The 21,995-nt window shown below is 42.0% G+C and overlaps 1 protein-coding gene across 2 annotated transcripts in view; it reads left to right on the forward strand.

Moving 5' to 3' along the window:
• Window positions 1–21,995, forward strand: part of FNDC3B (fibronectin type III domain containing 3B) — a 210,522-nt gene that overhangs the window by 139,301 nt on the left and 49,226 nt on the right. For both annotated transcript variants that reach the window (XM_075031393.1, XM_075031394.1), the window contains exons 9-17: window positions 2,218–2,277; window positions 5,112–5,250; window positions 5,587–5,640; window positions 13,944–14,068; window positions 16,668–16,842; window positions 17,413–17,499; window positions 20,507–20,645; window positions 21,211–21,282; window positions 21,797–21,915. In XM_075031393.1, the coding sequence (XP_074887494.1) occupies window positions 2,218–2,277; window positions 5,112–5,250; window positions 5,587–5,640; window positions 13,944–14,068; window positions 16,668–16,842; window positions 17,413–17,499; window positions 20,507–20,645; window positions 21,211–21,282; window positions 21,797–21,915 (970 nt within the window). The remainder of the gene's footprint in view (window positions 1–2,217; window positions 2,278–5,111; window positions 5,251–5,586; window positions 5,641–13,943; window positions 14,069–16,667; window positions 16,843–17,412; window positions 17,500–20,506; window positions 20,646–21,210; window positions 21,283–21,796; window positions 21,916–21,995) is intronic.

Here is a 21,995-nt window from a genome sequence, read left to right on the forward strand (position 1 = left end):
AGCATCATTTTTACACTTGTTTTTTCATTGGGAATAAATTCTCTGAGCTTTTCAGGGTGTATTTTGGCACGCCCGTCAGTTGCAGAAAAAAGTTTGCACATTTGAACACCCTGTGATTGCTCCCTCGCTGTCCCAGCAGCCCGCCTTGCTGGAAGAGCTTGCAGGGAGCTGGTTGAGTGGATGTCACAAAGTCCCTAATTGCCTTCCCATCCCACCTCCCCGACATAGGGCCGATCTTGCCTGTGATGCTGTCTCTCCCATTGCCAATGAAAAGGTTACTTTTATGCTAAATGTCAAAACCTTTCGTGTACACCATGCAGGCAGGATAACTGCCTTCCTAATGGGCTAAACGTTGTGTGGACTTGCAGAATTAAGAACGGTAAAGCTTGCTTTTTGAGCTAATGAGCAAAAGTTTGAGGGCTTTACTGCTTCGTAGTGTCTTAGATGAGCAGAGGAGGGAGTACACTGATCAGCAGTGTAGGCTCCCCAGAAAAACCCGAATACTTGGCTCTCGGCAGTCTTCAGTAAAAATTTTGAGGGATTTCTCTGTTTCTCCTTCCAATGATCCTCTGAGCTCATTCTGTGATCAAGTACATATGGTGTTATGCCTTTATTTTTCCCGCTAATGACGTCTAGGAAGGAAAATTTTGAGATGTGACCTTGGCTATTGTGAAATAGCTAATCCTTCCCAAATCTCATTGAATAAAGTCCAGGTGATACAGCATTTATGGAATTGCCTCTCGAGACCAAACCATCTCCTTTCTTAAGATGTCCTGTGAATTAGGGTATTCCTCTTGGTATGCTAGAGGCAGGTCTGTGTGAACTGTCTTGGGTAATATTAAAAGAGCATATTAACCAGGGAAACATTGCCTGATTTTTATTATTATTTTTCTGGTATTTACACTAGCTATTTGTGAGCCAGTGTGAGCATCTCTATAGGTTAGCATGTGCTGCCGAGCTCTTAAAATGGGAAGGATGCTTTCTAGTACTTCTTGTGCTTGCTGGTGTGATGGCTGCACATTTTCTCCTGGTTATGAAATGTTGTGCATCTGTTTTAAAGCTGCTAGTAGTAATCTGTCTCCCGCTGCTGGCCAGAGGACAGCCATTAGCTTAATGTGGTATACACGAGCAGCAGTAATCATTATTACTATAGGCAAAAGAAAGTCTGCAATATGTTGAATACATTGTCTTTGCAAGGAGGTGCACTCATGTCGGAGGGAAAAAACTGAATTTGCAGAGCATTGGATTATATTAAAAAAAAAAAAAAAAAAGTGTTTTTTGGTAGATTTCTGGCAAACCAGCAGGCATGTGCTTCCTGGTTGATTTTGTTCTCTTGATTTTGAGACATCTCCCTGTATTTGTCCAGCTAGCTATGAATTATTTCTTTATGCTAATGAGAATTTTCTTGTTTCCCGTATTTTAGTAAAATCGTGAATAAGCCAAGCACTTACATGAGATGGCTATTACTTATGAAGTACTGACCTGTACCTTAATCTTCCCAGAATTGGCAACACATGACTGAGCCTAGTGTTCATTTACCAGCAAACAAGCCAAAAAGAAAAAGAATAGCCCTAACTACATTGGCTACATTTGAAATTAATAGATTATATGCTGATTTCTTTTTTCCTAAAATGTCTGAAACTGTGTGCTTTTACTTTTCTTGGTATTGAAAGAGATCTGGGTCCAGCTGTTAGGGCATTAATTAAATGTCTCCTGGTTATGGTCCTCACAGAGAGTGTGGTTCTGGAAGAGACAGCAAATAAGTGAAACGGTAGTGCGAGCAACTATACTTTTTCTTCTGACGTTCAATGACTCTCACTTTTTGTAAAGTATTTTGAAATAGTGAGTGTACAGAAAGTACAAAAGTAATGTATCGATTCTGCTCTTTTCAAGGGTTAAAAAAAACACAATGAGCTTTATATCAACAAAATGTAAGGATAGCATTGAAATAAACCCATATAGCTAGTTTACTGTATAAATTGAGATAACTACTTTTCTTCTGTGTATATGGAGCTGTATAAAGTTTTTGGGAAACATGAAGCATGTTGACAAATTGTTGGTATATTGCTTACTACTGTTTTTCTGTGGTGGGATTATTTTTCTTTCAAATCATAATATAAGGGAGTGGCTAGTCACTGGAAAATCACTAGCTGTGCTAAGTGTGATACTGCTTTTCATAATTTAATGATTTGTTGGGTTTGGGCTTTTTTCCTGCAGTGGAGAAGAATTAGAATATAACCTGAAAGACCTTAGGCCAGCAACAGATTATCACGTCAGGTGAGTTAGTGTGACTATGAATGTCACTTAAATATAAACTCTTCAATTATATGAGAATAAATGTGGAAGTTCTTTATCTAAGTATACAGTGTAGCTCAAGAATTTCATGATCACCTCTGTAGCTGTTTTTTCAGTGGCTTCTAAATATTTTCTGATATATTTTTGTCTCGAACTTTAAGTTACAGGAGTGCTTTCTGAACAATACATTTTCTGTCATGTTCTTTTCATTGCTAGAGTAAGAGGAAAAAGGACGTCTGTGTATCTGTATTTCTGTCTATATGTATAACAGGCCTGGAAGTGCTTGTGTATGAAAGTGGGATACCTAGAGCTTCTTAAAAATTTGCCTCAAGCAACTGGCATTTCTTCAGTTATTGTGACATAGGTGTGCTAGCACTGAAAGTACTCCAGCACAGTTTCTTCATAAGTACTCCTTGCTTCGTGAAGTAAATCTGATTACAGATCCATCTGACCGTAGTAATTTCAGCATTTATGCCCCCAAAAATAGATTCACGCTGGCCTGTCTTGATATTTTCAGAGTGTATTTCTCTTTGATTCTAAAAATGTGTTTACACATTTATTAACTATTAACACATTCTCAGTTTTGCTCCCTGATGTTTTTAATACCATCTGTGTTATCTGCTCGTGTTGCATTTTTTTGAAAGACTTTGCTTATGAACAAGGCTTCAAATTCACATCCTGTTCACTTCTGCTCAATATCCTTTTAAAAAAAATCCTTTCACTCCTGTCTATTGTTTCCTTCTGTTTTTCCAGACAAGGGCTAGGTTTGGCATGCTTTTTCACATCAAGGCTGCTCCTGTTTGTAAAACTTTAAACAAACACTTTGCTTCTGAGCTCTAAAAAAGACCCAGTACCAAAATCTGACACTACAGCTTCTGTTTTTTTTTTTTTGAGGATACTTCCTAGAGGAGCCCTAAAATGAACTTTAGAAGTAGAAGCACAAGACCAGAAGTAACTTCTTGTAAACAAGTAGAAGACGGAGGCTCCCAGGTCAGGCAGTAGTCCCAGCCCTAGCAGCAAATGGATGGTAGCGAGGAGAGAAGGTTGTAAAACCCTGCTGAGCTTCCTGCTGTAAGCAATTGAGCATCGCTTTTAAAGCTGGCTTCAAACAGCAGAGCAGTCACCACGCACAGCGTGGCGGTGAGGTCTCGTGTGATTTTTAGGGCCGTTGTGGGTATTTGTCCCATATCCTGGCTGACTTCGTTCTCCCTACCTTCAGCTCCCTCCTCCTTCCTGCAGGTTTGCCAAATTATAAATCGTTTGTGAACCGTTAGCAATAACTTATGTTTAAAAAGGAGTAGCGATGGCTAAATATAACAGTCAGGCTTAAAAAGGAGCAGCATGTGTTTGTAGTGGAGGGAACCGACCCTGAAAAGGCCGACTGTTTGCTTTCCTCCGCAACAATTTTTTTCTTGACTGAAGCTGTGTTATGTATTAACGACAGCGAAGAAATAAATCTCTTAAGTAAAGAAATTTATGGGGCCAACAGTTACTCAGCAGATCGCCTTGGGTCTCCCTAACCTTGGCAGCATCTCTCAGGGCTTCGTCTCCACGCGGCCAAGCCGCTTGCTCTCGCTCCTGCCCTGCTGGGCCCCGGGCACCCAGGAGGACCTTGTTCACTTTGAATCTACCTCCTGTATTTCTTCAAGTATTATTATTTTGGTACCTTCAGAGATGACCGCGCTCAGTGTTTCAGTGACTTGCAGAAGATGCTCATTAAGCTCATTTTTGCATGGTTGTATTCCCCGATGGTATGTGTTTGATGCTTAGCTATGCTGGTTTCCAGCACACATACACACCGCTTGCCAGACGCAGACTCAATTAATTAATTGCATTTGTTTTCACTTCTGACTGCTAACAGGTGATGGGTAAAGCAGCGCTATAGCTGTTCTTGTGAACCTCCCCCAAAAAGTTTGATTCCACATAGGTGGCCATTGTACCTAAATTACTCTTATCTACTGAAAACAAATTTAGAAATTGCCCTTTCTTAAACTCTGCATTCAAGTACACAATAGCTACAGCCAACTCAGAGGTCATCGTCTGGTCATGGTTTGAACATTTTTTTTTTCAGTAGAAGACTTCCAATTTGCACTTTGCTTTTGCTGTGTGGAAAATGTGAGGGGGAAAAAATAACATCATTAATTTTTCAGAGAAAAACACCTCGTGAGGAAGTGCTCAACTATATTGTATTCACTTTCCCACATTATTTGGTATTGTATATCCCCCTCTGTGCTGGTATATAGAGGATTTGCCTGAAATCAAATTTGCTTTGAAGATTTTTAGTTTATCAGAGCAATGATCCTGAGCTGTGTTAGTTCTGATTCATGGAGCTCCACTAAGCGTTGACACCTGAGCTATGTAGGAGAAGCTTGTACCCGTGGAAGGAGACCAGCAGTTAACCACCGCTCGACATGATACATGTGAATCAAGTGTAAACCAGGCGTTAAATTTTATACCTTTTTCTCATGAGTTCATATTTTCTGTTGTATTGCAAAGCGGGTTTTAGCACAGCATGTGAAAGTCTTGCAGCAGGCAAGGCAATAGTGGTGGAAAGAAAAGATGATGGTGGTGGTGATAACTCGGTGGTCTGTGGGAGTATTTGCATAAAACACTGTAATATTCCTCTTCTGCTGTGAATTTTTTTTACATACGTGTATCAATTGAAGTAGAATAAGGATAGCCACTGTTCTGTGAGAAATCTATCGTTAGTGGATGGTATCGTGGATGCTTTGGTAGTCAAATATTGTGGCTGAGGCAGTGCTGTCTCATCTTGTAACTGTCAGCAGAATTATAACCCATTTGAATATTGTTTCCAGGGTATATGCAATGTACAACTCAGTAAAGGGATCTTGCTCAGAGCCAGTAAGCTTCACCACTCACAGCTCAGCACCAGAGTGTCCCTTCCCACCCAAACCCTCGCACAGGACCAAAAGCTCCTTAACCTTACAATGGAAGGTAGGTAATGCTTGGATCGGGCAAGAAAGCAGAGAAAAGTACAGTTTACTGGCAGTGAGCATAACCATTGAAAATAATTGAAAGCTGAGACAGTCATTTTTCAGTAAGGGACTTGAACTCGCTGTACTCTGACAAATCCCTCCCCGTGCACTGACTTGACTTTTAAAATGTATGTGTTTTTACTGCATCCAGCTTCTTCTCGGTATTCGTTAAGAGGTTGCCAAGCTATGTGCAAACCTCAAGCTTCGATTTCGCTTTGAACTGCAGTCATTTGCCTGGGTGGGAAGTAGTTTTCTCTTATTCCCCAAATTACCTTTTGTTCGTTTTTGTTCATAGGCACCCATTGATAATGGTTCAAAAATCACCAGCTACCTTCTGGAGTGGGATGAGGTAAGCAGCAACTAGTTGAAATAAGTACATAAATAAATGGCACTCGGACTTTACAAGGATTTGCTGAGTAAAGAAAAATAATTAAATACAGGAGAAAGTAGAAGTAGGCAAATGAAATCTTGATGGCATTAGTTGTAAAGAGTTGGAAAGGTGAAAGGGGCAGTGGGGGGGAAACTCTTTATTCAGTGTATTTTATGCAGAGACAATGTGCTGCTTCTGTACTCTCGAAATCTAACTTTTTATTGCTCATTGCTGTACTTTGTTAATTAACATTACTTATTATTTAATTACTTGTGATGTATCTTAGAGTTCTATTCGTGATATCTTTCTTCTGGATACTGTCGGAGTGCAGAAAAAAACACTGTTCCTGCCTCAAGGGAGAAGAGGCGTCATCTTGCAGCCCCTCCTACAGAGAATGTATTCGGGGTGTCCTTTACGTAGTGGCAAGTAGTCCCCTTCCAGACACCAAAGGAAAAAAGTTCTGTGTCCCAGAGATCTTACATAGTTAGTGAGCAGTGTGCTGCTGGGGAGAGTGCCAAAAGCAAGATTTGCTGGGGGGGGAGTTCTGGTTGTGAGTCCTCCCTCCATCCCTTTCTGCCTCCTTTCCATTGTGCAAGCCATAATTCTGCAGAAAGTATGAGTCAGTGAACATCATATTTGAAGGAAAAAGTATGTATTGGGTGACAGAAAAGGCTTGGGCAACATGTAAAGATGAAAAGGTGGTGAGTCAGAAAATGAAGAGTGCGAAGGGATGCTTAGTTGTGCAGTCTGAGAAACATCTCCTGAGGTTTTTAGTAGTCTAAAAATAATATCCTAAAGGGAATATTGTGTTATGAATCGTTTTCCTTCATTTCACTAATAATGTGTTCCCAGATCATTCTGCTACATGTTGGATGTTTGGAACCTCTAGCTGTGCAAACATTTATTGTATGCACTATCACAGCAAGCGGGGTCTACGTGACGAGAAACCCACCGAACTGAAGTAAAACGAAACAGTAATTTCAGAGTGGCTTGCTGTCCCTCTCTGCATAATGGAAGAGGAAAGGTTGTCAGTGAAGAAGAAGAAGAAACTGGAGTGTGAGGTCAGGGAAAAGGAGATTAAAAAGACTTTTCTCCAAAAGGATGGGTCAGGGTGATCCCATTACATCTTCGGTGACACCTTGACTGTGCAGTTGTGATCTCTTGCAAGGCTCCCAGTAACTTGGAGCCATGGGAATGTAACAGCAGTGAAGTGGTGGAAACGTGAGTGATTCCAGCTTGCAAAGGGAAGGGAAGCAACAGAAGGTCTTGTCAGAAGAAAGACCAACAACAGACCATTAATACAGTGCAAATATTTTTGATGTTAATTTTGTCCATGTGGAGCCTAGTCATCATTTTGAATATATGTGAGGCAATTTAAAATGCTCTTGTCCTTTAATACTGAGTATATACCTAGAGTTTTGTCTTCAGAAAGAATTGTTATGATGTCTGCTTTTCACAGGGCAAAAGTAGTTTGGCTTAGGCTAGCTCATGTACCACTGGGGAAAAATGAAGGCATCCTGATTCCCTTAGTCCATCTATTTTGATTTATTTGTTTTCTCGGTAACAATCCTGAAACGTGAGACCCCAACTGATAGCTAGCCAGCAAAGATGAAAGAATAAAGGCCCCGCACAAATTAACTTGGTACATCTCCAGTGGTTTGGCATGACTCCTGACTGAAATGTAGTTGTCTGCTTGCGAGATAGTGCCACAGGTGTAGCTTCGCTGGAAATTTTTTTCCTCTGATACGAGACAGAAACGCAAGTTTGAGTTGCTGAATTAAAACTTGCTATTAAGGCTTATCGAAGAAAAAGTCTGAAGACAGAGGCTGACTACGCTGGCATCTGCAGTAACGTCATCTACCTGCGACGGCAAGCTGTTCCACTCGCTTTTTCAGGTGCCATTGCAAGCTGTGCCTCCAGCGTCGGGTGCAGGTAGCTGCTGGAGTTACAGCACCCACGTACAAAAGAGAATTCACTTGCAGTGCCCTGTACCCTCACACTTGGTTGTGTAAACTCCACGTAAGCAAAAGCAACGACTTTGTTACAATGCCACACTGTGTCCCAGTGAAATCAAGAAATAAATATGAGAGGGAAGAGGAGAACGTTTGCCAGGCACCAGCGAGGGCTCTGCCAGATCTCAGCTAGAGCAACATTCATTAGCTACAGGGCACAGAATAAAATATAAACATGGGAAAATCAGCAATCAGAAGGAAATTAAATTGTGGCTGCAAAGCAGAGGGGGCTTTGCATGAGTGGAGAACAAGAAATCTATCCGATGATAAAGTTAGAAAAACACCCTAAAATGGCAGTCTGCCTCGAGAAGTTGAGTCCCTTCCTAGGGAAGGATAGATAGCGTGCGAGCGAGCCGCGGAAAGCCCTCGCGACGCAGAAGCAACACGCAGATCCTGGAAAGCTGTCGCGCAAAGGCGGCAGCCTCTTGCTATAGAAACAAAACTGGCGTCGGGCACAGGAGACGTGGGGAGCGGTGGCGGGGGTCGGGCGAGCGTGCCCGGCTGTCTCCCAGGCCCACGGCGTTGCTCCCCCGGCTCGAGCGGGGCTAGCCGCGTCCACCAAGGGGGAGGCTCCAGCGGTCCCTTCGCGCTCCTGCACGGTGGGTAACGGGTTGTCTTTCTCTGGGGCAATTCAGATCTTGAAGTGTGTCGGGTGCTCAACAGTATCTCAGCTGGCTGCTCCTGTTTTTACGGGGCAGAGGCATAGTTTATAGCATCTAAAATGGAGCCAGGAATATTAGGTGGCATGAGTCGTATGTGCAAAAATTAAATTGTTGCTGTAAAATGACAGCAGAATCAGCATGTTTGACAGCCCTAGGATTAGGTGAGGTTGTGAATTGTAGCAAGAGGACAGCATTTCATCTCTTCGTGGCTGCAGCTGTGGAGTCCCGCTGGGCTGAGGTGCTCCAGTGCCGGCTGGGGGCTGGGGGGGGCTGCCTGGGACCCTGGGTGCAGCGCTCCTCAGCAAGCCCCGTGCCACCCCACGTACCTACTGCAGGTTCCCTGCTTCTCTGGACGGTTGCTCAAGGGACTGGAGAGAGGTGTTTGAGGCAGGGTTGTGGGGTTTTTTTATTTTATTTTACTGTGTCTTGCTGAGAATAGACACAGTACTGTTCCCATTCTCTGGTTTAGCTCTCTTTTCTCATATATACTTTAAAAACCTTCTCTCACCTCATTAGGTGAGCTTGATGAAACACAAATGAGTTGCTTTTGTTTCTTCATTGGAATTAGGTGTGTTGTAGTCTGACCTACTTTGATGAAGAGATGGTTATAATGCTTAATATGTCATTGTGCCAGTCCCACCCAGCTGCCGCATCTTTGGTTTAGTTCTGAGTTTTGGGGTTTTTCCTGACCTCCAGACTCTGGAGTGGCCGATAGACAAAGCTATTCCTGCTATTCCACCTTTTTCCCTCCCACCCAATTTGGATTAAATGGTTGTAATTTGACTGGTGTTACATGTTAGTTAGAAAATGCAAATACTTTCTTTCTCACTACTGACATAGGTCTTTGAATTATAGTTGTAATGCCTTGCTAATAAACTGTTTTAGCTTAAAATTCCTGAAGAACTATGGAGGACGATCTTCATTCTTTAACAGCAGTGTAAAAGATCAGTTCAGTGAATTGTCGCTCAGTTACATTGGATGTACGTTAGTAAAGTTTCCATCGACTTCAAAGGAGTTAGGATCAGGCCCTCTTCTCAGGTATTTTGAAATTCAGTAGGATCTGAACAAGCCTGCACCTCAGGTCCTGGGATTGGCAATAGTAGTCTGGCAATAAAATCAGTTAAAATTAGTAATTAAGGAAATTCCACCTTCTGGCTCTTTTTCTGTGAACTTTACAAACCTGAATCCTTTGAACCTACAAACCTGAACTAGTCAATCGATGACTTTGTGCTGGGATTGATTATTCAGGGTAAGCAAAAGGCTAATTGGAAAAAATAGCAGTAAAAATATACCAAACAGAAAACATCACTGTAAAGGAGGTGGTGCTTTCTCCCCATGCCAGCATTCATCAAAATCAGTAAACTGTAACTGCATTGAAAAATGCCGCTGGCACTGCTATAAGAATCAGGCCTTTGTTACTAATTAGATGTGAAATGATCATTCTGTGATTAAGTGGTAGTAAATAAATGTTTCCCTTGTGCATATGGACAGCGAGAGTATCCTATTCATTCTCTACGGGAAAGTGGAGGACTGTTCCTGAGCCAGAGAGAAGAACATCCCTCTCATGCAGTGTGTGTCGCTGTTATGTATATAACTTTAAAGGCAGCTTTAATTCTCATCCAGTAAGCATCTCACTTTAATTTGCTCAAGAGAGAGACAGATACAACACTACGCTGTTTAACAATTTGGTGAGGGATAGTTAATAAAGTTTATATACAGGTAAATGGAGATAATTTTCTTCTGCCACAAAGCTTTAAACTTCTTGGGGCTAGCAGAAATGTGCTCATTTATACTAGCTGATAATGTGGGCCATGCATCTCAGTGACGGTCCACCAGAATTCGGATACTCGGAGCTCCGCACTCATGCTTGGGCTTGGGCTTGTTCACCTACCTGTCCTCTAGGTCTGTTCTGTGTCTATGCCGCTCCTGTGAGACATGCAAGAGGAGAGTCTTGGATAAAATTGGGTTTTGTGTATATTTTAGGGATGGCGGCATAGGTCCCGTTCTGTCTTCCAAATGTTTGTATATCTAGAAAATTCAGTTACTTGTGTAAGAGCTTGCACAATAAATGCTTTGCAGAGATATTAGGGTGTGTTACAGTAATTGCTGACAGTTTGCTCCGCAGCTTTGTGTCAGATTGCATATCAGTCTGTTGCTTTTTATTGCCAACACGAACCAAACAGAAGTTAACGCTGGCACGGCCTGCGGCAGATTGCCGCCTTGCCTCCTGGTTGCAGATCTGATGCTGGCAGCTTTTATTCACACTTTTGTAGTGGGGTCTTGTGAAGGACTGTGCTCCCTTTCTGTATCCACTCTGCCTGCAGTGGCCCATTCCTCCTTGTGTGTTTATTTACTATGTCTGCCGCAGGTAATGCGGTCAACAAAACCCATTTAAAAATCTCAAACCCTTTGTCTCAATAAACAGAATCTCCAAGAGAAACATAAGCACCCTGTTTTAAGTGAGCGTGGAGCTTGGAATATAGCTGCAATAGCAGGCAAAACTCTGAAAAGCTGTGTTAAAATGCTGTGTTGTAGTATTGTGCAAATTCTAGTGGATTTGTGGAGCTGAATTGTTCTTTTTTCCTCGGGCAGGCCCTGATGATCCTCGCGGTATGGGTTGTCCTCGTGAAGAATAGGGAGCGCAGGCTGGAGAAACCCGGGCTAGTGAAGAAGTCAGGCAGTGTCCGTTCTCCCTGTGAAATTTGTGGATTAGGAATATTTGCGGAAATGATACAGTATATTTTAAGCAACTTACGAAACCTTATTTAAAGGATTAAAACTTGGATGCTGAGTGTACAAAGAATAGGAGAAGGATTCTGGGAAAGCTGTAAGGCTCTTGGGTGGCAGCCAGTACCAGCCTGCCAGTTGTTCCTGTCTATAATTATGCCAGCATTAGTGCTTTCATAAATCTTGGGAGAGAAGGAATGGAGAGACTATTTCCAGGCTATTAATGCCAGGATAATTAGAAATATCGGCCAGCCTCTCCAATTAGTGCCAATAGAATCCAAAATACCAGCCAGTCTGAGTAATTTGAATACCAGCCGGACTCTGAGCAAGTCTGGGGAATGTACAATACCAGTTCTAGAAGAAAAATATATACAGTATCAGAATTGTTACTGTTGCAAAGTTGAAGATAAATGTTTGGCAATCTTTGCAAAGTTTTAACTCACCAGTTTGACAAATTGGAGTTTACTTGGCCCGTTGCTCTCAGTTCAGGCAATGTGCTACAGGTGAGAGTTTTTCATGACTTTCCTTTTTAGCCAGCCATCGCTGTTCATCTCTTTATCAACCACATGCTTAGCATTTGGTCACTTTGTTCTCTTGGAGAAAAAGCATAGGAAAATGATAAAATATGTACATTCTTAAGCAGAAATCAGAAAGAAATGTTTTCAAATGCTTTACAAATAGTGAAGTCATTAAAGAGTTAGAGAAAAATTAATTTAATGCATCTGAACCTATAAAAGAGAGTTTGCATTGGGGGGGGGGGGGGGATCTATTCTTAGTAGTCCTGCACTGATGAATGGATATTTTACTAAAACATAGGATTACTAATTAGGTTTTATATAGCCTGGATTTTAAATACGTTATTGCTGAGCTGGGAAGTATGGTGACCTATTATTTTTGTCCAAATGGAGTTTTAACATATAACTCTATATCTAGGGATTTTAAATCTGAAAAAGTTTTCTCATCTACAAAAGACTTTTGCTTTAGGATTCTTGATTCTCTTCCAATTCCACCCCTTAATTTACTTGAGCCGTACAGTAATGTTACAGCTGGAGCAGGTGGGTGAAGTTGAAGAAGATGGTGTATAAAACCAAGTTCTAGAACGAGTGTAGGATCACACTGTATAAATAAAAGTAAGTTGTGGCTGTTTGCCAGTGTGCTAAGTGTCCCTTCAGTGCCTCCAAATTGTTGTGCCATGCTGGAGGTCAGCATGATCCTTTCTAGCTTGATAAACACACTTTGGAGATCTGCTGCAAACATTTTATGGAGTGCTTCCTTCTGTGTTGCAATCTGAGTGAGAAGAAGTGGAAGTCGACAGGGGCTGGAGAATGGGCCAGTGAAAAACGTATGTCCCACTCAGGCATTTTGGAGATCTTTAATGATGAAGTGATGTATTGAGCGTGGAGGAAGAACGGTGTGTGGGAGGACAGGCAGAGCCCAAGGAGGCAGCAGTAAGTAAGGCTGCTGACCGCAGTGAGGGACACCTGTATAAATAATATTCCTGTTAGTCTGCTTAGGCATAGAAACATTGAGTCTTCTGCCAAGCTGGTGTATATCGGGTGAAATAAGTAGCCTTCTCTATGGGCAGATGTTAATTTTACCGAGATAAAATAAAAATTAAAAATTGTGGAGACAGGTGCCGAAAATAATAAATGGCATAGCAGAGCTCTTAAGTCAGAAGAAGTTGCAGAGATGGGCATAACTTTATCTCCTGCACCAGTTTGAGCCTATAGGTGTGCTTTGCTAGGTTTCTATTCTGGTGTGGTTTGGGGTACTTTGTAATGTAGTTGTCCATTAATTTTGTATTCAGATATTGAAATTAAAACTCCTTTAAACTGCTTCAGCTCAGGTGGATATTATTTACATAGAGTTGAGCAATCCGTGCCCTTTCTCCTGAAGGATTTCAAATTGACCATTTCCCACGTGTGGCATAGGATGAGACTAGATACTCTTTGTTGTCTCGGGGTCTCTGTCCTGCAAAAAGCTTGGCTTTTTTTTTTTTTTTTTTACCCCAGGCCATACCAAGTTGGGTTGGATTGAAAAGGTATTTGTTTTAATTGTGGCAGGGAGGGAGAGAACTTTGGAATGCCCTTGTCCTCAGCCATGCTGGTGTGTACCTGATGTACCTGAGGAAGGACTTGGGAGCCAGAGAGGTGTCTCGATACCCATCTTGGCTTTGTCAGGGCTCATCGTCGCTCCGGGTCACGTTGATGTGAAGCTCCCATAAACCATACATCTCTCTGGCATCCAAGTTTCTTAACAAAGTTTTGTGCTTCCCAGCAAATCCTCTTTGCTCATCGCGTGCCGCCTGCTTTGAGCAGCAGGATGGGTACAGAACCTGGCGCGTTAAATATTCCTCCGTGATGAGTTAAAATCGATTTTTTTGCCCTCGAGGGCAGTCGCTAGGGTTGGCCCTGGGCTGGACGGCGGGGAGCGAGAGCCCTCTTGTGGGATAGACAGGGTGTTTCTGAAGGACCGGGGAGGGCTTACGTGGGATTTGAGGTGCAGAGGGCAACGCTTGCAAGAAATGTTGGTTACAGCTTTCCTCTGCTCCTCTGACCGGGTCAGTTCAGAGATGAATTTCACCCTTAATTGGCACGCTTTTTTGTTAATGAGTAGGATAAACTGCATTTCGAGCAGAATGGCAGAAGCTGTAGATACATCTCATGAAGATAAGAATCTGAAAAGAGGAGGAATCTGACAGCAGACTGACTGTGTTGATCTGTATTATTTTAGGTAATGCTGTCAGCGGCTTACACAGCTTTCTTTGCACAGTGCCTGTATGAAAACGTCTAATTCTAATATCATTTAACAGCCCTTTTTAAAATAAGAAGCGCGTGGTTTTGTTTCATAGCTATCCAATTACAGATTGCTCTCTTTCTAGGGAAAGAGGAACAGTGGTTTCAGAGAATGTTACTTTGGAAGCCAGAAGCATTGCAAGTTGACGAAGCTTTGTCCGGCTTTGGGTTACACCTTCCGATTAGCAGCTCAGAATGACATCGGTACTAGGTAAGTCACCCAAGGTACCCGCTTTCTTGAGAAAAAGTGGCACTTGAAAAGTTTAACTACCAATGACAGCGTAAAGAGGAATTTTGGGAGGGGATTTTTGTTTGTTTCCTTTCTTTATGGTTTTGAGTTGGACATCTGACATTTGCTCTATTAATAACGGTTTAGAGTAAGTCGCACCTTCCCTGGTGGTATCATTCACCTCCCATCGTGTACCTTCAGTATGATGAGGTTAACCTAAGAAGATAGGCTCCTTCTGAGGTGTTAAATGATGTTTTGTGGCCTATTCCTGATACAAAAAGAATACATCTGTTATGTAAAATTCCCACTAGGGACCTCTGTGAACCAAGAAAAACAAGCAAGAGGAAGCTGAGTTACAGGTTTTGAAAGGAATCTTGATATATTTATTTTTCTGGTTTAAAGCAAAGCCCTTCTGTCTTTTTTCAGCAGTACAGTCCCTTCCTTCTTCGGCAGGACTGGCAGGGCTGGCTGATGGGGTGGGAAAGAAGGGCGAGAGAGCCAGGACCAAAAGAGGACAGGCACACCCAAGGGCCCTGCAGGATGGCTTTCATATCCTGCTTCGCTTTGCACTTGAACAGATGCGCTCAAATGAAGGCGATGAGAACTCAGGCTTACTGCAGTCCTCTAGGAGCTGCTGGGGAGCACTGGGCTCTAAAACGTTACGCAGCTGAGGAGCAGAGCGTGCCCAAAGAGATACCGTGCTGCAGGGGCTGTGCGCTCCCGTACTCACGGAAGGAAAGTAGGCCAGGAAAAGTTTAGCTGTGAAGAAGCTAAACATCCAGTGCTCTTGTATACTCCTTTGTTGTCCTTCTTAGCTAAACAGGATCTAATCGTTATTACAAGAAGGACAGAAAAAGAAACGCTAGTAGTATATAACAATGTGTTTTGCTGAGGGAGATTCCTGTATTGTTCTCTCTGCCAAAACACAAACCTCTTAGTAAGATATAGCTTTTAAAAGTTTCTTTATTCGTGTTCCTGTGTCTTCCCTCTGAGATGCACTGGGACTGTTCATGTGTGCACAGAGTCCCTTTTGCCAACTTCTTGCAAGATTACTTCCCTCCCTATTGAAATAATACTTGATCTGGAGAGAGAAAGAGGCTTGAGCTGGAGCTGCGGAGTGTAACTGGAAGGGGACTGCTGGTTTTGTGCAAAGGTCCCAGTTTTGGCATCTCTTTTCTTTGCCAGATTCCAGGTTTTTAAAATATCTTAGGGCATGCTTCAACCCTCCCCAACTTTTTGTTGTTGTTCTCCCTCTCTTTTTTCCTCAGGCTGTTGAGAAGGGATTGAACTAAGAACTATATTTATGGTCAGCTGCTCTGTGTTTAATCTATGAGATAAGCACCAACAGCACGTGGCTTATTTTTATAGACAGCTCTCAAAATTACAGTACATAATGTCACCTAACACTTTGTGTCATAAGATGGTTTTGGTTGGTTGTAATGCTTGTGGACTTACCACTTCAGATGATTTTTGTCTTGTTCGGGTGTTAGTTATAGGTTGATTTTTTTCACTTTAAGAATATTTCAACAAATATGTTATTTTTGAGAAAGAAGACTCAGAAAAGGGAGATGTGGCTTTTTGTGTGCGTTAAATTCATGCAATGACTTTAAGGAACAAAATATGTTTGTACTTTGGAAACAGAGATTTGAAAATTGCAAGAACGTTAACCTTCGGTTGAGAGTTCTGATGGTGTCCTCCCAAAAATTCACCAAAATCTGTCCATTTTAAACTTTGTTCTCAAATTTCCATTGTACGTAATATGTTCTGCGTGGAGTCTTAAGAGAACTCTTCCTACACTTGCTCGACACAACTGCCTGTAATGTTTCAAGGCATTGTGTGCTGGGATTTAGAGAAGATGAGAGCATGCGTTTCCTCTGCCACGGACGTTCTCTCCAGTTGCAACCTGAGCTGTGCAAAGAGCAACTTTATGCTCAAGCTTAAAATGCAAAGAAGTTTGGGCAGGGAAAGTCGGAAAGGAGTAGAGCCAGCCTGGAGGGTTGGACGGTATCTGTGCCTGCACCAGACAGCTCCTACGTGATGCTGAGCATGTATGGTCAGGACTGGATAAATTTTCCCTGCTTTCTTTGGAGAGGGATATCTGAAACAGCGGGACTGGATTTGCTGAAGTAGTTGGCTTTCAGAGGTGTAGCTTAAATAGAAGTTGTATTCTGAGCTTATAAAAGATGGAAACTGCATCTCAAGTTCAACATCTAAAAGCTGAACACTTGGGCCTTTATTTCCTATGTTTAAGTTCCCCTTTGTTAAATGAGATTTTCCTCTACTTCACAGTTAATAGGTAATATATTTAGGCAATCAAATATTATTTTTTCCGATAATATTGTGATGAGATCTGTAAAAATGACTGTGAGGACATAGATAATTCTGCATTTTTTTTCTATTCTTAGTTTTGGCATTTGCTAACTGGGTGCTCATCTTTTCCACCTGGGAAATTTTAACGTTGTCTAGATTTTTTGAAAATGTGAAATATTTCTCTAAATACACTGAAGTTTGGGTTGTTCTGTTGGTTTTGTTTTGTTCTGTTTTTCAGTATTCCTCTCTCTCCTTCTCTGTCTCTGTGCAGTGGGTACAGCCAGGAGGTGGTATGCTACACTGCAGGTAATATTCCTCAGACCCCTTCTGCACCAAGGCTTGTTCGAGCTGGTGTTACGTGGATCGCATTGCAGTGGAATAAAGTAGAAGGATGTACACCAGAAGAAGTGATTTCCTACACCCTGGAAATTCAGGAAGAAGATAATGTAAGTACCGTGTTACTAAAAAGTATACTGCGTGACTTAGATTGAGTTTTCATTTATTAATTCAAGATCACCGAGAAGATTGTGGGTTGCTGCTTTGGAGGGTCTTCTAGGAGTACTGGGTACTTGGCAGGACAGAGCTGTGTGATTTGTTCTGCTCCACAGTGGAATTATGAATCCTTAGCTAAAAATCTGTACTGTCACGCATGATTACATTAGAAAGCTTCACAGGAGACTGTAGGGTATAGGGCAGTTTGTCCTTAACCAGTTTGGTCTGCCGTGTCCTCACTGCTGTGTGGTGTGCTTGTGTTCTGTCATCTGTCACTTCTATTTCTGTAACATGTTAAACTGTCGTGATTGTTTTTTGTGCTTATTTTACAGCAAAATTATATTATTCAGGTCAGTTGCAACATCCTTATTGTGGCCTTGCAGCTTTAAAGTAATAATTATAATAAAAAACACTCAACTATAAAGCCCTTTTGCTATAATGTGTTCTAGCTACAGACTATAATACAGAGAGTACTTCCTCAGACTCCTCAGTTACAGGAATTTGTTTGGTTTTGTTTTTTCTAGGACAGCGTGTTTCACCCAAAGTACACTGGAGAGGAGCAAGCCTGTACTGTGAAGAATCTCAGAAGAAGCACGCAGTATAAATTCAGGGTAAAATCTTTTTCCTCTTGTCATTGCGTAGTATTTTCTGTGTTGGGTTTTTTCCAAGCGCCGTAGGGACCCTTTAGTACTACCTCCAAAACTGAGTCATGAAATACAAATTTACTTTATACTGTGACCTAATAGGTTAGACTGTTAGTTGTATTTTTACTTTTATCACAGGAGATGCTGATTGCTCAGCCTTTTTGAAACAAGCGTAGTTCTTGGTGCCCCGTCCTGTCAGGTATGATGTTGTAAAAGTGTGGCTCAGGGTGTGACGTGGTTGTCGGCTGCATTGCTCCCCAAAAACCTGATCCACGGTCACAAAACCAGTCTCCCTTCTACACAGTGGAGCAAGTGCCGTAAGGAGCCCAGCTTCCTTCCCCAGCTCAGGGGCCTGTCTTCCGCAGACATGCAGAAATTGAAGCTTTTCTGTCTCGTACATACCCGTGGCTGGTTTTGGAGCTGGTTTTTTAGCAAGTGTTGGTGTCTCCTGCTCTGGGGGTGCTCCTAAACACAGCCCCCCCACCCCCGCCCCCAAGAGAGATGCTCTGAAGCCTTTTTGCAAAAACAAAATTCAGTCATCAGCCTCGCTGCTGCTGAAGCCACCCAGCACAGCACAAGAGCTGCTGTGGAGGAGAAGATGGCGTGGGTTTTACCGGACGGCCTTGCGGTCCGGCTGTCGGTCCCGGCGGCCGGCCGGGCTGTCGGCCGCGGCGGCTCCACAAGATGGCGTTGGGCCGCGGCGGCCGGCACACCGCCATCCCATCCGTCCTCCGTAAATCCAACGTCCGCCGTGCTCCCAGACGGAATCAGGGCCTGGAAGCGGCTTCGTGTCCCCTGTAAACAGTGCGGGGAGAGAAGGGTGCCGTAGGTACGAAAACATTTGGCTTCTGTACGTCGTGTTATATACAGGAGCAACAAAAAAACCCTACTTTACCCAAAGTCTCACTTAAATCCTTAAAAACGAATTTGCATATATTCCATTGTGCGACAGAAGACCTTGTGAAGTTGCACGGAGGACTGTCCAAAGAATCGGAAAGTTGTTGTGGTGTCGCTCAGAGGTGATGCCTTTTAGTTTAGCGCTAAAAGCTGTGGTGGCTGGCGGAGGGGAAAGGACAGTTAGTGCTTCTCTGCAACCTGCTTTCAAATTAAACATGAATTTTTGTTTAATCTTACAAAACCGGGGTGGTATCAGAGCAAACTTGTAGCCTCGTGTCACTGGCTACAAGCACAACTCTGATCTGACTCGGCACTGAGACGTTCCCTCGTTGCACGTGGACCAGCGTTAATTAGCTGCGGAACTTGGGGAAGGATCCCCAAAACTATAAAACAAAACGAACAAACAAAACCAAACACAGGCACCCTAGGATCACAGCAGTGTTTTAAAACTCACGTTTGGGGCTATCTGGCAAGTCCTAGGCTTGTTTTTGAACCTGGGCAAAATATAGTTCTCTGGGGAGCCCCCTTAATAATAAAGAATTATAGGGGGAAATTTAATCCGTGCCAGACAATGTGTGCTTACAGAGGAGACATCCTGCTAACATTTTTGATGAAATAAATGTTGGTTAATTAAAGTGACAATGGTAGTGTAATACACCGTTGTAAAGGCATTTGTTCGGTACCGAGTGAGGGTTTGGCACAGAAGGGCAAATGATACCAAACACAACAAGGTGCAGAAATTCCATTCTCTGAAGTGTTTGACACGTAGATGGGAATCACCAACGGCTGTTTCTAGTGAGGTTCCACAAAAAGCAGTGCTGGCTATACCAGTGCATAATTTTATCTGTGACCTGGAAACAAAGTTTTATTTTTATTCCTGTTAGGAGGATGGGGACCTCTAGGTTGGGGAAGCTGTGGCTCTGAAAAAGTGTTGAAGATACTGCTTGAACAATCAATTTAATACAAATTTTCAGTTCCTGTCAGGCTAGTGCAGTCTTTAGCTGTATACATAGGGGAAATGTATAAATGTTGCATTACATTTGTAACTAACCCAGATTCCCTAGAGCTGTTACTGGGATATTTGTCTAGCTCATGTATCTGGAGTTCATGGCAAGATGTCCTAAATTGGAGAATAATCACAGAAGAACCGAGAGATGATACTCAGGAGTTGATAGTGGCTTTAGTGACTTATTCAAAGCAAGCATATAGGCTAGAGAACCTCATTTCTTTTTTTGGCCTTAAAAATTGCAAGTTTTTTTCCTCAGATGCCTGTGTTAGGAGAGAGGATAGAAATGACTGCTCCTGAGAATAACAGAGCTTCCCGAGTAGAAAAGTTCCTGCTTGCTTATATTTACAATTAGCAATTATAATACATATTTTATAACTCGCTTCCTTGGCAGCAGATCTCTGACCCAGAGACTAGCATGAGCTAATGCAGCTCTCAGCAGCCACAAAACATTGGACTGTTTGGGGTTTCTTGTACGATCCTGATCTGCTCAGTCTCCTGGCCAGGTCCTCATGTCTTTTCTTAGCTTAGCAACCTTCTCCCTGAAGTCAGAAGAAAGTGTTCTTCAGTAGAGACGAAGGATTTGGCTGAGAAAGTTTTCTTTGTGCGGATCCTGCTCGTTTCAGTGGCTGTAGATTACATGTTTCTTGTTTGTGTGTCATGCTACTTAAGCTTTTAATTGCATGATTACTGATACTCTGAATTAATTCGTTTTAAATAGCAGTTTGAAATACCTCCAAAACAAAAATAGCATAGTTATTGTCATCGTTTTCATCTTTTATGAGTAAATAACCGCAAATTGCCACGTGAATTTTTTTAGAGGGAAAAACAGCAGTGCTCTTATCTTAACCATGTCATGATCTATTGTTAGTGCAGGGAGGGGAAGAATCAACGTGGCTTGTAAAGAAATAACGTGACAGTCTAATAACTGTTACTAGAACCCCACACACTTTGGGATGTGACATACTTTTCAGGTTAATGATATTTGTGCAACTACTAAAAGAAGTCTCATGCAGAACTGTCAGAAAAGCACTTACGGTAAACAACAGTAAACTTGTGGTTTTGTTTCAGCTGTTTGCTTCTAATGTGGAAGGAAAGAGTTCTCCCAGCGAAGTGTTGGTCTGTACAACAAGCCCAGACAGGCCAGGACCTCCAACCAGACCTGTTATTAAGGGGCCAATAACATCTCATGGCTTTAGCGTGAAGTGGGGTAAGCCAGTTCAGTTTGTCACAGTAGAGCTTTTTCGGGTCATAATAAGTTCAAATAAAATTATGTAAATATGTATTAAAACTTAGATTTTTCACGCTGCTTCTCACTCTGAAGTTGAATGTGTTTGGAGAGCTTGACAACTTAATTTTTTTAATATTTTAAAAGCTGTGTAGAGGCTCTTAATGTTTTCAGAATCGAAAATGTTGCTTGTCTTTATTGACTAACTTGCACTCAAGTGCATCTTCAGGCTTTTCACCTTTCATTTCATGTCCCGTTGCAGCGTCATTCCGGCTGCTTCCTCTATTGATGGGGCAAGCCTCCACGCTGCATCTCTTTCTATGCTTTTTCCATACATTTTGTTTGTAACATCATTATCCAGCCGCCTTGTTCTGACTCATGCTGAAAACTAACATCTGCTACCCACTTCTGCTATAAATTCCTTGGTGTAGTTAGTGTGGGGGAGTTCGTGGAGGAGAAGGAGCAGAATCAGAAACAAGTTCTTTAACCTTTTTGTTACATTTCACTCCTAATCTTGATTTACTAACAACTTGCTTTATTTTTTCAGATCCTCCACAGGATAATGGTGGTTCAGAAATCCTGAAGTATCTATTAGAGATTTCTCAAGGAAGTCCGGAAGGTAAACGTGAAACAAGTTTTCTCCATTTCAATCCATTATGGCTACTATAAAGAAGTACTGACCCTTTGGGCCGCTGTTGTTACTATCATTAATGCACTAATGCTGCAGATAAGATTGAAACCGAGTTACATACTTGCAGCCTTAAAACTTGCAGGGTTCCTGGGAGAGTTTGGGTTGGCTTTGGTGGAGTTTTTGCTGTGGTTTTTTTTTTTAACTATGCTCTTTTTCTCTAAGACTAGTGGAATTTTAGGTTATAGGGCTGAACCTACTGTTTGATTTGATATTTTTGATACACTTTAGAAATACTTATATTTGAAAGTATATGTATTTGTATACGTGTCTATGTATATGTATGTCTTTAAGCGGGAATAACATTCATGGTAATACTAACACTAATGACTTTCCTGAAATATATCACTTGTGGAAGATCACATTAAGGATTTTCTTTCCTCCTCGACACAAGTGAAATTCTTGCATTATACTTCTCTAAACTTGGATGTATCTCATTTTTTAGCAAATCAATGGGAAGTGGCATATAGTGGATCGGCTACAGAATATACCTGTACTCACTTGAAACCAGGCACTTTGTATAAACTCCGGGCATGCTGTATCAGCACTGGCGGACACAGTCAGGTAAGTATTATTTAACGATAAGGACTATTGGTTTTATATTTTTCAAAGATTTATCTGCTATTCTTGGTAAAAGATTTCTG

The sequence above is a fragment of the Buteo buteo genome, chromosome 7 (assembly GCF_964188355.1).
Source record: "Buteo buteo chromosome 7, bButBut1.hap1.1, whole genome shotgun sequence".
NCBI classification, from domain to species: domain Eukaryota; kingdom Metazoa; phylum Chordata; class Aves; order Accipitriformes; family Accipitridae; genus Buteo; species Buteo buteo.